The sequence below is a fragment of the Capricornis sumatraensis genome, chromosome 3, assembly GCF_032405125.1.
Source record: "Capricornis sumatraensis isolate serow.1 chromosome 3, serow.2, whole genome shotgun sequence".
In the NCBI taxonomy this organism is placed as follows: domain Eukaryota; kingdom Metazoa; phylum Chordata; class Mammalia; order Artiodactyla; family Bovidae; genus Capricornis; species Capricornis sumatraensis.
This window is the reverse complement of record NC_091071.1, coordinates 44,749,267-44,761,808: the sequence shown is the minus strand read 5'-3', so window position 1 is coordinate 44,761,808 and position 12,542 is coordinate 44,749,267. Positions and strand designations below refer to the sequence as shown.

Sequence of the window (12,542 nt, the reverse complement as noted above, 5' to 3'; positions counted from 1 at the left end):
TGAACTTATTTACAAAACAGAAATAGACTTGCAGATATAAAAATAAAATAATTTATGGCTACCAAAGGGATAAAGGGAGGAGGAGGGATAAATTGGGAGTTTTGAATTAACAGAAACACACTAGTATATACCAAATAGGTAATCAACAATGACCTACTGTATAGCACAGAAAACTCTACTCAGTGTTCTGTAATAACCTACAGGAGAAAAGAATCTGGCAAAGTGTAGATTTAGGTATATGTATAATTGAATCACTTTGCTGTACAGTTGAAACTAACAGAAACTTGTAAAAGAGCTATATTCCAATGTAAAATAAAAATTAAGAAACAAAGCAAAAATCACTACTAGGCTTCATGAGAGTCAAGAAATCACATCTGACAAATCTCTGCTTCCTCTGTGTAAGAATTAGTCAGAAATTACAGGAAGTTGTGAGGAAAATTATTCCAAGTCGCCCTTTGCACTCTGCTCACTCGTGGATCTCTTGGGATGGGTCCCATTTGCAGAATTTCTAGTACTGAATAGGCAGATGGGCAGATCTCCAGTGTCCACTGGTTCTTTCCTGGCATAGGCACAAGTCTACAGTGCTACAGGATCCCATGTGCAATGACACATTGTCCTTTCATCTCTCAACCGACTGATGGGGAGATAGTCTTCCTTTGTTGGTTACACTTGCTCCTTTTTCCCTGTTCTAGGGAGACTCCCCACTAATGAACATGATTATTTAAACACCTTTTAAACAACACTGGAAGAGTTTCTATAAGAGAGCCATGTACTCTATGCTCTTGAGTGGCATTTTCACCCATCACAGGAAGGCATTTCTTACCGTGACCCAGATATGTGTGCACTAGAACATTCTTCAGGTCTTTTCCACCAGGCTCCCAGACCCTGTGCCACTGGGATCTTCCTCCTGGCTCTGCCACCAAGCTACTGTGCCAGTGGAGCACTCTTCTGCTCCTCCATCCATTGACATCCTCCATCCAGAACTTCGATGGTGTTGGTCTCTGCTCGTTCCCACCCTGTCTCTTTTGTAAGTTCTTCTTAGTCTCCTTTGTGAGTTTTCTATTTCCACACATCTTCAACATCTATGGATTTTGTGGTTCTGATTTTTTGACTCTTATCCCTGTTAGGTGAGCATTTTCTAGTGGAGCTTATGCCTTTAGTGGCTTGTGCTGTTGCCTGAATGCTAGGATTGCCCACCTCTGTCTCTGCCAGAGTCTCACCTTCCTCAGATCATGTGTGCCAGTGCCCTGGCCTCCACATACTTGATGGATCCCTCACACTGAAGATGCTCTACCTGGATCACATCCATTCTGCAGTGCTGGGGTCATCTCCTTGCTGGGTCTCCAGACATGTTTCTATCCTCAAATTACACCATGATATTTAGTAAAACATCCAGTAGTTTTACTTTAGACACTTGAAGAGAATTTCTTTGAAGTAATTGTGTCAGTGGGGTTCAAACCAAAATTGTTTCTTGAATTACCCTGCTACAATCCAGTTGATGGTTCTGACTTTCACAAAGCTAGCCTGACAGCTTCATCCCTATAAAATGGAATTGGTGAGTCAGGAGCTAGATATCCCTTAAATATATGTAGTTTATTAGGCTCTGAATGCTCTAATCTGATTCTGAGGGATCCTTGATTATTTTATATGCCTCAACATTTGACCACTTACTCTATCAAATGAGGACATTGTGGAAAATTAAGAATAAAGTGGCTTAGTGTAGTCAAAATGAAAACAGTACAAAATGAGGCTGAGAGGGAAGGGAAGAAACAGAACCAGCACTTTGCAAGAAAGGGCTGCATTTAAGTACCACACTGATGTAAGTATGACAGTAGGTAGTTTTGTTACTGAGTACATAACAGAGACAGTTGTCTTAACTGTCAGAAATTGTAGAGCCATGTAAAAACAGCAAGGAGGCCCTGACACATGCACTGACCTAGCTTAGAAAACACATATGTAGCCTATTGTGCATTGCACCTGCCTGTGTTTTTTCTTGAAATTTTCAGTTTGGATTTTTCCATTCTATATTGTTCTTACTTAAAAAATCTACTTGTTACAATTCTAGAAGCAACCAAATACTTCTTTTCAACACTGTGTTAGTTTTGCTGTGGAGGCCATTCCAAGACACCTTTTGTCCTTTTCTCTCTCCTCATTTCACCCTTTTCATCTGATTTTTCCTTCAACTGCTCCATCATTTCCAATGGGAGAAAAATTAACAGTTTTGTTACAGGTTTTCTTCACTATCCCAAAATAGAGCTTTCCCATATAAACTTTCAGAAGTCAAAATGGCATAGAGTGAGAAAACAGTCACTTGTTTTCCTAAAAGCAAAAATCCTCTTCAGATTTCTTCCTTAGTGAAAACAGGTGCTAATGTAGGTTTTTTGTAAAAGCAAAGTGGCATAAAGTGAAATTTCAAAAAGTGGGGGACACCTGTATTGTGTTCCAAAGGGACCTATAATTTTTCAGGATATAAGTACTTTGGCCTTCATGAGTTCCTGTCTCCAAAAAATATTAATTACATTTCACGACTGAATTCATACACAGGAAATACATTAATATATTTTAAGCAATCTTCTTTCCTATTTTGTTCCTGATTTTAAAACAAATGAAATGATTTTCATTTAAAAAGTATTTTGGACCTTTTAAAAAAAAGGTATTTGGGGCATGCATTCTAAAGACACAACATCCATGGTGATATCCTCAGAAACGTGGTGAATTCTAATGGCCACTGAAAGCATGCCATGAGTCCCAGCTCTTCATAGGTTTCCCTGCTATCTGTATATGATCAGCCTTACATAATTCCATCTGTCATTCAGATGCTATTTTCAAGGGCCACCACTGGATGTGCAGATAAACTGCAAGTGATTAAGAACTTCAGATCATTGTACACTGGCAAGCCTAAATTTTCACACAACTTACTAATGGTTCTAAGTTGTGATAATGGTTTCTAAGTTGTGTTTTATCTTTAGCAATGTTATAAGTGGTTTCAGGTCTTTTCTGGAAAAGAGGGGGACAAATAAGTAAATTTTAATAAACAATAATTTGTTGTTCAGTGTCTGACTCTTTGAGACTCCATGAACTACAGCATGCCAGGCTTCCCTGTCCTTCACCATCTCCTGGAGTTTGCTCAAACTAATGTCCATTGAATTAGTGATGCTACCCAACCATCTCATCCTCTGTTGCCCCCTTCTCCTCTTGCCCTCAATATTTCCCAGCAATGATAATTAATATTGAGTTCACTCCTTCCATCTCAGGCCTTTAGAAGATGACCTTCCAGACTGCAGCCTTGGGAATGGTCTCCAAGTTTGTCATTAGTGTCCCTGGGATCTACTCTCTTTACACCCCATTCGCCCTACTGGTCCTGCCTGGAAGTCTCCCCCAATGTTCTGTCTTTATGCCTCTGACCCTGTTTTGTGGATCAGTGGTCCAGGAGTTCCTGCCAGCAAGAAACTGGTTCTCGCAGCCCAGCTCATGGGGACAACAACCTGCGAGGGTCTCAGAGGGTGTCACATGTGTTTGCTGAATATTTAAGCACAGTGAAAACAAAAGGAAAAAACTGACCAATATTGTTGCTGACTTATTCCCTTACAAATCAACCTAGTGGAGATTTCATCCAACAACAAAAATATCCTCAGCAGCTGACTGTGGAAAAGAGCCCAGAGTCAGGCAAAGGAATTGTGAGGGGAAGGAGAGGGCTCCTGCCTGGGACCCTTGAGACTGGTTGGGACACCCTGGGGTTCTTAAGTCCTGATGGCCACTAGGTGACCTGTGAAGGACTGTGCTTTCCAGGCATGGTGAAGCTCTTTCGTATCGATAGCAGTGACTTAAATGAAGTGTTTAAGAAAATGCAATTTACCTTCAAACAGAAGAATATTGCCTCATAGTCTTTTTTTTTTTCTTTTAAATTGAATTACAGTTCATTTCGGAGAAGGCGATGGCACCCCACTCCAGTACTCTTGCCTGAAAAATCCCATGGATGAAGGAGCCTGGTAGGCTGTAGTCCATGGGGTTGCGAAGGGTCGGACATGACTGAGCGACTTCACTTTGACTTTTCACTTTCATGCATTGGAGAAGGAAATGGCATCCCACTCCAGTATTCTTGCCTGGAGAATCCCAGGGATGGCGGAGCCTGGTGGGCTGCCGTCTATGGGGTCGCACGGAGTTGGACACGACTGAAGCGACTTAGCTAGCTAGCTATAGTTCATTTACAACATTGTGTAAGTTCCAGGTGTATAGCAATATGATTCAGTTATATATACATATATATTGCTTCAGGTTCTTTTGCCTTATAAGTTATCATAAAATACTGAGCATAGTTCCTGGTGTTATAACAATAAGTTCTTGTTGGTTATCTATTTTATATATAGCAGTGATAGCCTTATGTTTTGTCTCCCTCAGTCTTGTTTCACCGGATCCCAGGGGACATGTCATATAGTGGTGAAGTAGAACCAGCTAAGGTTGGGATAAGATGTGATGACCTGTTTTTGTTTCCTTCTAAGGTTGCTTGTCATTCAGGTAATAATTGGCTTTTTATTATGAAAGAAACAAATCTTGAATGTTTACAAAACTGCAGTGAAGAGTACCTGTTCTGTGGGCTTTATGTAGGTTCCCCAGCCCTTGATCTCAGACTTCCCTGGGCCCTGCCATGAGGTTGTGCCTGTGCTGCCTGTGGTTTCATGTCTCCTTTCCTGTTTCCAGGGTCTGGACTTCGCTGGGTTTACAGCACACATGTTTGCTGGGATTTGCTTCGTTCTCTTGTTCTCCTTTCCACTCCTCAGACTCCTTTACTGGAACAAAAAGATCTATAACAAGGAACCCAGTGAGATTGTTGGTGAGTAGAAGCACCTCCTCATAGAGCTTCAGAGTTTACTAACACAATATTATTATTTTCTGGGGGAGGTTGCCTCAAAAAGGCAGGAGGTTAATGCTATGTAGAATACCAGGGAAGTATCCGTCATTGGGATGCTGCACACTAGGATGTCCCTGTCTGCCTCCTTGTAGGCAGTGTACTTTCAGGGGCTTTAAATCCATGAACTGTGCCTCTTTAGTTTTCTATAGAATGAAATCTGGTTACATGTAGGAAGCAATGTCCACTGCATACAATTTGCATGTCATGATAGCATTGAACCACCTGTATTTAATACAAAAAGCAGAGCATATAGACTGTAGTCTATATTTTTGAACCACTCTGTTGCTTCATGTCTGGTTCTGTTACATTTTGTGCTGCATATGGGCTTCTCAGGAGGCAGGTAAAGTGGTCTGATATTCTCATCTCTTTAAGAATATTTCACAGTTTGTTGTGATCCACACAGTCAAAGGCTTTATTGTAGTCAATGAAGCAGAAGTAGATGTTATTTTGAAATTTTTCTAAATCCAGCTTGTACATCTGGAAGTTCTCAGTTCGTGCACTGCTGAAGCCTAGCTTGAAGGATTTTGAGCATAATCTTGCTAGCATGTGAAATAAGCGCAATCAATTCCCATTTCTGTATAAATGGCTGGGAATCTAAGTATGTTCTCACCAGCCTTCCTGCTCATCAGATGGTGACTTTACATGGTAGATCTGCCTTTCTTTCCTGGGTGACTTTTGTGTTCAGAATTTAACTGTTTTTGTTCTAACTAGGAAAATGTCGTATACACCTTCTCAAGTCACCTATATAAAACCAGCTTGTTCCTGTAGAATTGAATCACCCACCTCTACCAGATAAATGGAACCATAAGAAGAAATTTCTATTCCAGACAATATGTATTGATTGCACAAAAATTGGAGTGCCCTTGTAGATATAAAAGTGGTACTTTAAATGCAAACAATCAACAGGGATTTCCTGGGCAGCCTCTTGGCCTAGCCCTTAGTGAAGGCTGCATAGGTGCAAGACAAGTGGGCAGCATGTGTAGACATAGGAATGGGCCTCACCAAAGAAGCCCAAAACTGTGGGGGGTGGCTCCAGTATGGGGGCTAGAGGAAAGGAAAGGAAAGGAAAGCAGGCACAGATGCCGGGGGCCAAATGGAATAGTCTTTTTGGCTGCTTCCTGGGCCATGGAAGATTCCTGCCATGTAACATAGTTTACTTCATTTAGGAAGAACGTGTTTTCTTAATAACATTGATAATTACTCACCTGGTCATTTGCAGAGCAGAGTATGTGATTTTCTTGAGAAAAAAGAACATCTTCATGTTCATGGCTTCCCAGGTGGTGCCAGTGGTAAAGAATCCACCTGCCAATACAGGAGGCCCAAGTGACATGAATTCAATTCCTGGGTCAGGAAGATTCCCTGGCTTAGGAAATGGCAACCAACTCCAGTATTCTTGCCTGGAAAATTCCATGGACAGAGGAGCCTGGTGGACTACAATCCATAGAGTCTCAAAGAGTCAGACATGACTGAGCGACTGAGCATGCACACACATTCATGTTAACATGGCATTCTTCCTATGTGTGTCTGTGTCCACATTTCCCCATTTGTGAGGACACCAGTCATCTTGGATTTGGGGCCATCCTAATGACCTCACCTTAACTAACTATATCTGCAGTGACCCTATTTCCAATAAAGATCACATTCTGAGGTACTAGAGGTTAGGACTTCAACACGTGAGTTCAGGGGGACACAATTCAACCCATAGCAATCAGAAAGAGGTATTCAAAATGTTTTATCATCAACAAGTATATGTAAAGTGGGGTAACTTAATATGTAGCTTTGGTTTTCTAATGGAAACGGTCATACCAATGGAGAGCTAGGGAAACTAATCAATCACAATGGCTAATCTGTCTTTAGAAGCTTGTGTGGGCACAGTTGCACCTCCTTCCTCCCCAATATCCCTCCACCTCGCTGGTGATCAGAATTACTCAGGAATAATTGTTATATATACAGATTATCAGGCCCACCCCCAGGAAATCTGTGCTGTGAATAAACTGTTCTTATCTGGAAAGTCTTATCTTGAGATTAACTTGGACATACTGGTTTGGAAACATAGAAAATAAATCTGTGTATTGATTCCTTTACTCATCATGAATAAAGAGCTGAAGGAAGCTTTGAGGGAAGTGGGATATGGATAATGCTGGAACCCTATGGTAAGGACAACACAGGTTGTACATCAGCACACAGTGAACTGTGCAGATCCAGAGCAATCGCTCTGAGCCACTATTGGGTATAGGGAAATCTGATTTTGAATTGCTTGGTATAACTATAGATTCCTAAGCTTAACCCCAGAGATTTGGGTTCAGCAGGTCTGTGATGAGTCCAAAACATATCAGAATAGCTTGGCTATGCTACAGTTTGAATATTCTTTGGCATGGCCTTTCTTTGGGACTGGAATGAAAACAGCTTTTCTAGTCCTGTGGTCACTGCTGAGTTTTCCAAATTTGCTGGCTTTTTGAGTGAAGCACTTTAACAGCATTATCTTTTAGGATCTGAAATAGCTCAACTGGAATTTCATCACCTCCACTAGCTTGGTTCATAGTGATGTTTCCTAAGGCCCACTTGACTTCACATTCCAGGATGTCTGGCTCTAGTTGGGTGATCACACCATTGTGGTTATCCGGGTCATTAAGCTGTTTTTTGTATAGTTCTTCTGTGTATTCTCTCCACCTCTTAATATCTTCTGCCTCTGTTAGTTTCTGTCCTTTATTGTGCTCTTCTTTGCAAGAAATGTTCCCTTGGTATCTCTAATTTTCTTGAAGAGGTCTCTAGTCTTTCCCATTCTATTGTTTTCCTCTATTTCTTTGCACTGATCACTGAGGAAGGCTTTCTTATCTCTCCTTGCTATTCTTTGGAACTCTGCATTCAAATGAGTATATCTTTCCTTTTTTCCTTTGCCTTTTACTTCTCTTCTTTTCTCAGCTATTTGTAAGGCCTCCTCAGACAACCATTTTGCCTTTTTATATTTCTCTTTTTTGGGCATGGTCTTGATAACTGCCTCCTGTACAATGTCCCGAACCTTCATCCATAGTTCTTCAATCACTCTATCAGATCTAATCCCTTGAATCTATTTGTCACTTCCACTATATAATCATAAGGGATTTGATTTAGGTCATACCTGAATGGTCTAGTGGTTTTCCCTACTTTATTCAATTTAAGTCTGAGTTTTGCAACAAGGAGCTCATGGTCTGAACCACAGTTAGCTCCTGGTCTTGTTTTGCTGACTGTATAGACTAGCAAAGTAATGCTCAAAACTCTCCTGCATAGACTAGCAAAGTAAGGCTCAAAATTCTCCAAGCAAGACAGCAACAGTACGTGAACCACAAACTTCCAGATATCAAGGTGGATTTAGAAAAGGCAGAGGAACCAGAGATCAAATTGCCAGCATCTGTTGGATCATTGAAAAAGCAAGAGAGTTCCAGAAAAACTGCTTTTGCTTTAGTGATTACACTAAAGCCTTTTGATTGTGTGGATCACAACAAACAGTGGAAAATTCTTCAAGAGATGGGAATATCAGACCACCTTACCTGCCTCCGACAAATCTGTATGCAGGTCAAGAAGCAACAGTCAGAATTGGACATGAAACAATGGACTGGCTCCAAATTGGAAAAAAAGTATGCAAAAGCTGTATATTGTCATTCTGTTTATTTAGTTTATATGCAGAGTACATCATGTGAAATGTTGGGCTGGATAAAGCACAAGCTGGAATCAAAATTGCCAGGAAAGATATCAATGACCTCAGATATACAGATGACACCACCCTTATGGCAGAAAGTGAAGAAGAACTAATGAGCCTCTTGATGAAAGTGAAAGAGGAGAGTGAAAAAGTTGGCTTAAAATTCAATATTCAAAAAATTAAGATCATGGCATTCATTCCCATTGCTTTATGACAAATAGATGGGGAAAGAATTGAAACAGTGAGAGACTTTATTTTCCTGAGCTCCAAAACCACTGTGGATGGTGACTGCAGCCATGAAATTAAAAGACGTTTGCTCCTTGGAAGAAAAGCTATGACCAACCTAGACAGCATATTAAAAAGCAGAGATACTACTTAGCCGACAAAGGTCCACCTAGTCAAATCCATAGTTTTTCCGGTAGTCACGTATAGATGTGAGAGTTGGATTATAAGGAAAGCTGAGCACCAAAGAATTGGTTATTTTGATCTGTGATGTTGGAGAAGACTCTTGAGGGTCCCTTGGACTGCAAGGAGATCCAACCAGTCCATCCTAAAGGAAATCAGTCCTGAATATTCACTGGAAGTACTCATGCTGAAGCTTGAAGCTCCAAGCCATCTGATGCAAAGAACTGACTCAGTGGAAAAGACCCTGATGCTGGGAAAGACTGAAGGCAGGAGGAGAAGGGGATGACAGAGGGTGAAATGGCTGGATGCCATCACTGACTCAATGGGCATGAGTTTGAGCAAGCTCTGGGAGTTGGTGATGGACAGGGAAGCCTGGCTGTGCTGCAGTCCAAGGGTCACAAAGAGTTGGGCACGTTTGAGCTACTGAACTGAAGTGAACTAATACTACAAGAAAAAGTATCCCTGAAATCTCAGTAACACTACTTCGTGTTGGCCTAATGTCCACTGTGGGATCACAGTGCCTTGCTGATCAGTAGTTCTCAGCTCTGTGAGCTGCTGATCATCATAGAGACCAGAGAGAACCATATGTTCCACTCTGTCACTGAATGAGTCCTCCTGACTGTCCTGACTGTCACTAGGCTCCACCAGTTGCAGAGGCTGGGTTGAGTCAGCCTGCCAAGTGATCAACACGAGAGAGAATTTGACTTATTTATTGAAAAGCACAAATAATCACCAGAGTATGCCCCTCTGGTAATCAAATACCAACTCATGATGCTTATTCCTAATATTTTATATAGAATATTTTTATATCTGTGTACATTAGGGATATTTGTATGTAATATCCTCTCTTAAAATATATACTTTTTGCTGTCCTCAAAGGATGAATACATAAGTATACCCTCCTCTTCAGCTTTTGGGAAGAGATGGTGTAAAATTGCTATTACATTTTACCTTAAACGTTTTCCACGTTATTTTAGAGTTGAACCTCTTTCGCTCCCTTCTTACGCAGCTATCTCCCTTGATTTCCTCTTCCCTCTATCCCTCTCTCCTTCCCTTCTAGTTTTTAAATACAAATACTGATTCTTTAATAGATATAGGCTAGCTATTAAGGTTATCTGTTTCTTCATGAGGGCTCACTGGTGGTTTCTGCCTTTAAAGGAATTTGTCCCTGTTCAAACTCAGTTGTTGAAAGAATTATTCTAAAATTGTTTATAATAGTTTTCCATTATCCTTTAATAGCTATAGAACTTTTAAAATTGAAGTATAGCTGATTTGCAAAATTGTGTATAGTTACAGTTAACAGGAAAGTGATTCAGTTATATATGCAAATATATATATATATATACAGATTATTTTCCATTAGTTTATTATAATATATGGAATGTAGTTCCCTGTATTAAACAGATACAATTCCTTATCTCTTTTATGCATAGTAGTTTTTATCTGTTAATCCCATACTCCTAATTTATGTCTCCCCCTCCTCTTCCCTTTTGGTTACCATAAGTTTATTTTCTATGTCTGTAAATCTGCTTGATTTGCATATAGATTTATTTTTATTATTTTTAGTTTCTACAAATAATATTTCAGTTCAGTTCAGTTCAGTCACTCAGTCATGTCCAACTCTTCGCGACCCCATGAATTGCAGCATGCCAGGCCTCCCTGTTCATCACCAACTCCCAGAGTTCACCCAAACTCATGTGCATCGAGTCGGTGATGCCATCCAGCCATCTCATCTTCTGTCGTCCCCTTCTCCTCCTGCCCCCAATCCCTCCCAGCATCAGAGTCTTTTCCAATGAGTCAACTCTTCGCATGAGGTGGCCAAAGTACTGGAGTTTTAGCTTCAGAATCATTTCTTCCAAAGAACACCCAGGACTGATCTCCTTTAGAATGGACTGATTGGATCTCCTTGCAGTACAAGGGACTCTCAAGATTTCACAAATATCATATAATACTTTTTCTTTATCTGTCTTTCTTCACTTAGTGCAATATTCTCTATGTCCATGTTGCTGCAAATGGCAATATTTCTTTCTCTCAATTCCGAAGGAAGGCAATGCCAAAGAATGCTCAAACTACCGCACAATTGCACTCATCTCACATGCTAGTAAAGTAATGCTCAAAATTCTCCAAGCCAGGCATCAGAAATATGTGAACCGTGAACTCCCTGATGGTCAAGCTGGTTTTGGAAAAGGCAGAGGAACCAGAGATCAAATTGCCAACATCCCCTGGATCATGGAAAAAGCAAGAGAGATGCAGAAAAACATCTATTTCTGCTTTATTGACTATGCCAAAACCTTTGACTGTGTGGATCACAATAAACTATAGAAAATTCTGAAAGAGATGGGAATACCCAACCACCTGATCTGCCTCTTGAGAAATCTGTATGCAGGCCAAGAAGCAACAGTTAGAACTGGACATGGAACAACAGACTGGCTCCAAATAGGAAAAGGAGTACGTCAAGGCTGTATATTGTCACCCTGCTTCTTTAACTTCTATGCAGAGTACATCATGAGAAACGCTGGACTGGAAGAAACACAAGCTGGAATCAAGATTGCCAGAAGAAATATCAATAAGCTCAGATATGCAGATGATACCACCCTTATGGCAGAAAGTGAAGAGGAACTAAAAAGTCTCTTGATGAAAGTGAAAGAGGAGAGTGAAAAAGTTGGCTTAAAGCTCAACAGTCAGAAAACGAAGATCATGGCATCCGGTCCCATCACTTCATGGGAAATAGATTGGGAAACAGTGGAAACAGTGGCTGACTTTATTTTTTTGGGCTCCAAAATCACTGCAGATGGTGATTGCAGCCATGAAATTAAAAGATGCTTACTCCTTGAAAGAAAAGTTATGACCAACCTAGATAGCATATTCAAAAGTGGAGACATTACTTTGCTGACTAAGGCCCGTCTAGTCAAGGCTATTGTTTTTCCTTTGGTCATGTATGGATGTGAGAGTTGGACTGTGAAGAAGGCTGAGCGGCAAAGAATTGATGCTTTTGAACTGTGGTGTTGGAGAAGACTTGAGAGTCCCTTGGACTGCAAGGAGATCCAACCAATCCATTCTGAAGGAGATCAACCCTGGGATTTCTTTGGAAGGACTGATGCTAAAGCTGAAAGTCCAGTATGTTGGCCACCTCATGCGAAGAACTGACTCATTGGAAAAGACTCTGATTCTGGAAGGGATTGGGGGCAGGAGGAGAAGAGGACGACCGAGGATGAGATGGCTGGATGGCATCATGGACTCGATGGACGTGAGTCAGAGTGAACTCCAGCAGTTGGTGATGGACAGGGAGGCCTGGTGTGCTGTGATTCATGGTGTCACAAAGAGTCAGACACGACTGAGCGACTGAACTGAACTGACTGACTATACCATTATAAACATATATACACCACATCTTCTTACCAGTTATCTGTTGACGCACACTTGGATTGTTTCCAGGTTCTTGGCTATGCATATATGTTTTTGAATTAGAGTTTTCATCTCTTCTAGATATATGTCCAAGAATGGGATTGCTGGATCACATTGTTGTTTAGTTGTTCAGTTTTGTCTGACTTT

General features: G+C 40.8%; 1 protein-coding gene across 1 annotated transcript in view; it reads left to right on the top strand.

Moving 5' to 3' along the window:
- OCA2 (OCA2 melanosomal transmembrane protein) overlaps window positions 1-12,542 on the top strand; it is a 283,390-nt gene that overhangs the window by 87,169 nt on the left and 183,679 nt on the right. The window contains exon 14 of the mRNA XM_068968987.1: window positions 4,699-4,831. Within this exon, the coding sequence (XP_068825088.1) occupies window positions 4,699-4,831 (133 nt within the window). The remainder of the gene's footprint in view (window positions 1-4,698; window positions 4,832-12,542) is intronic.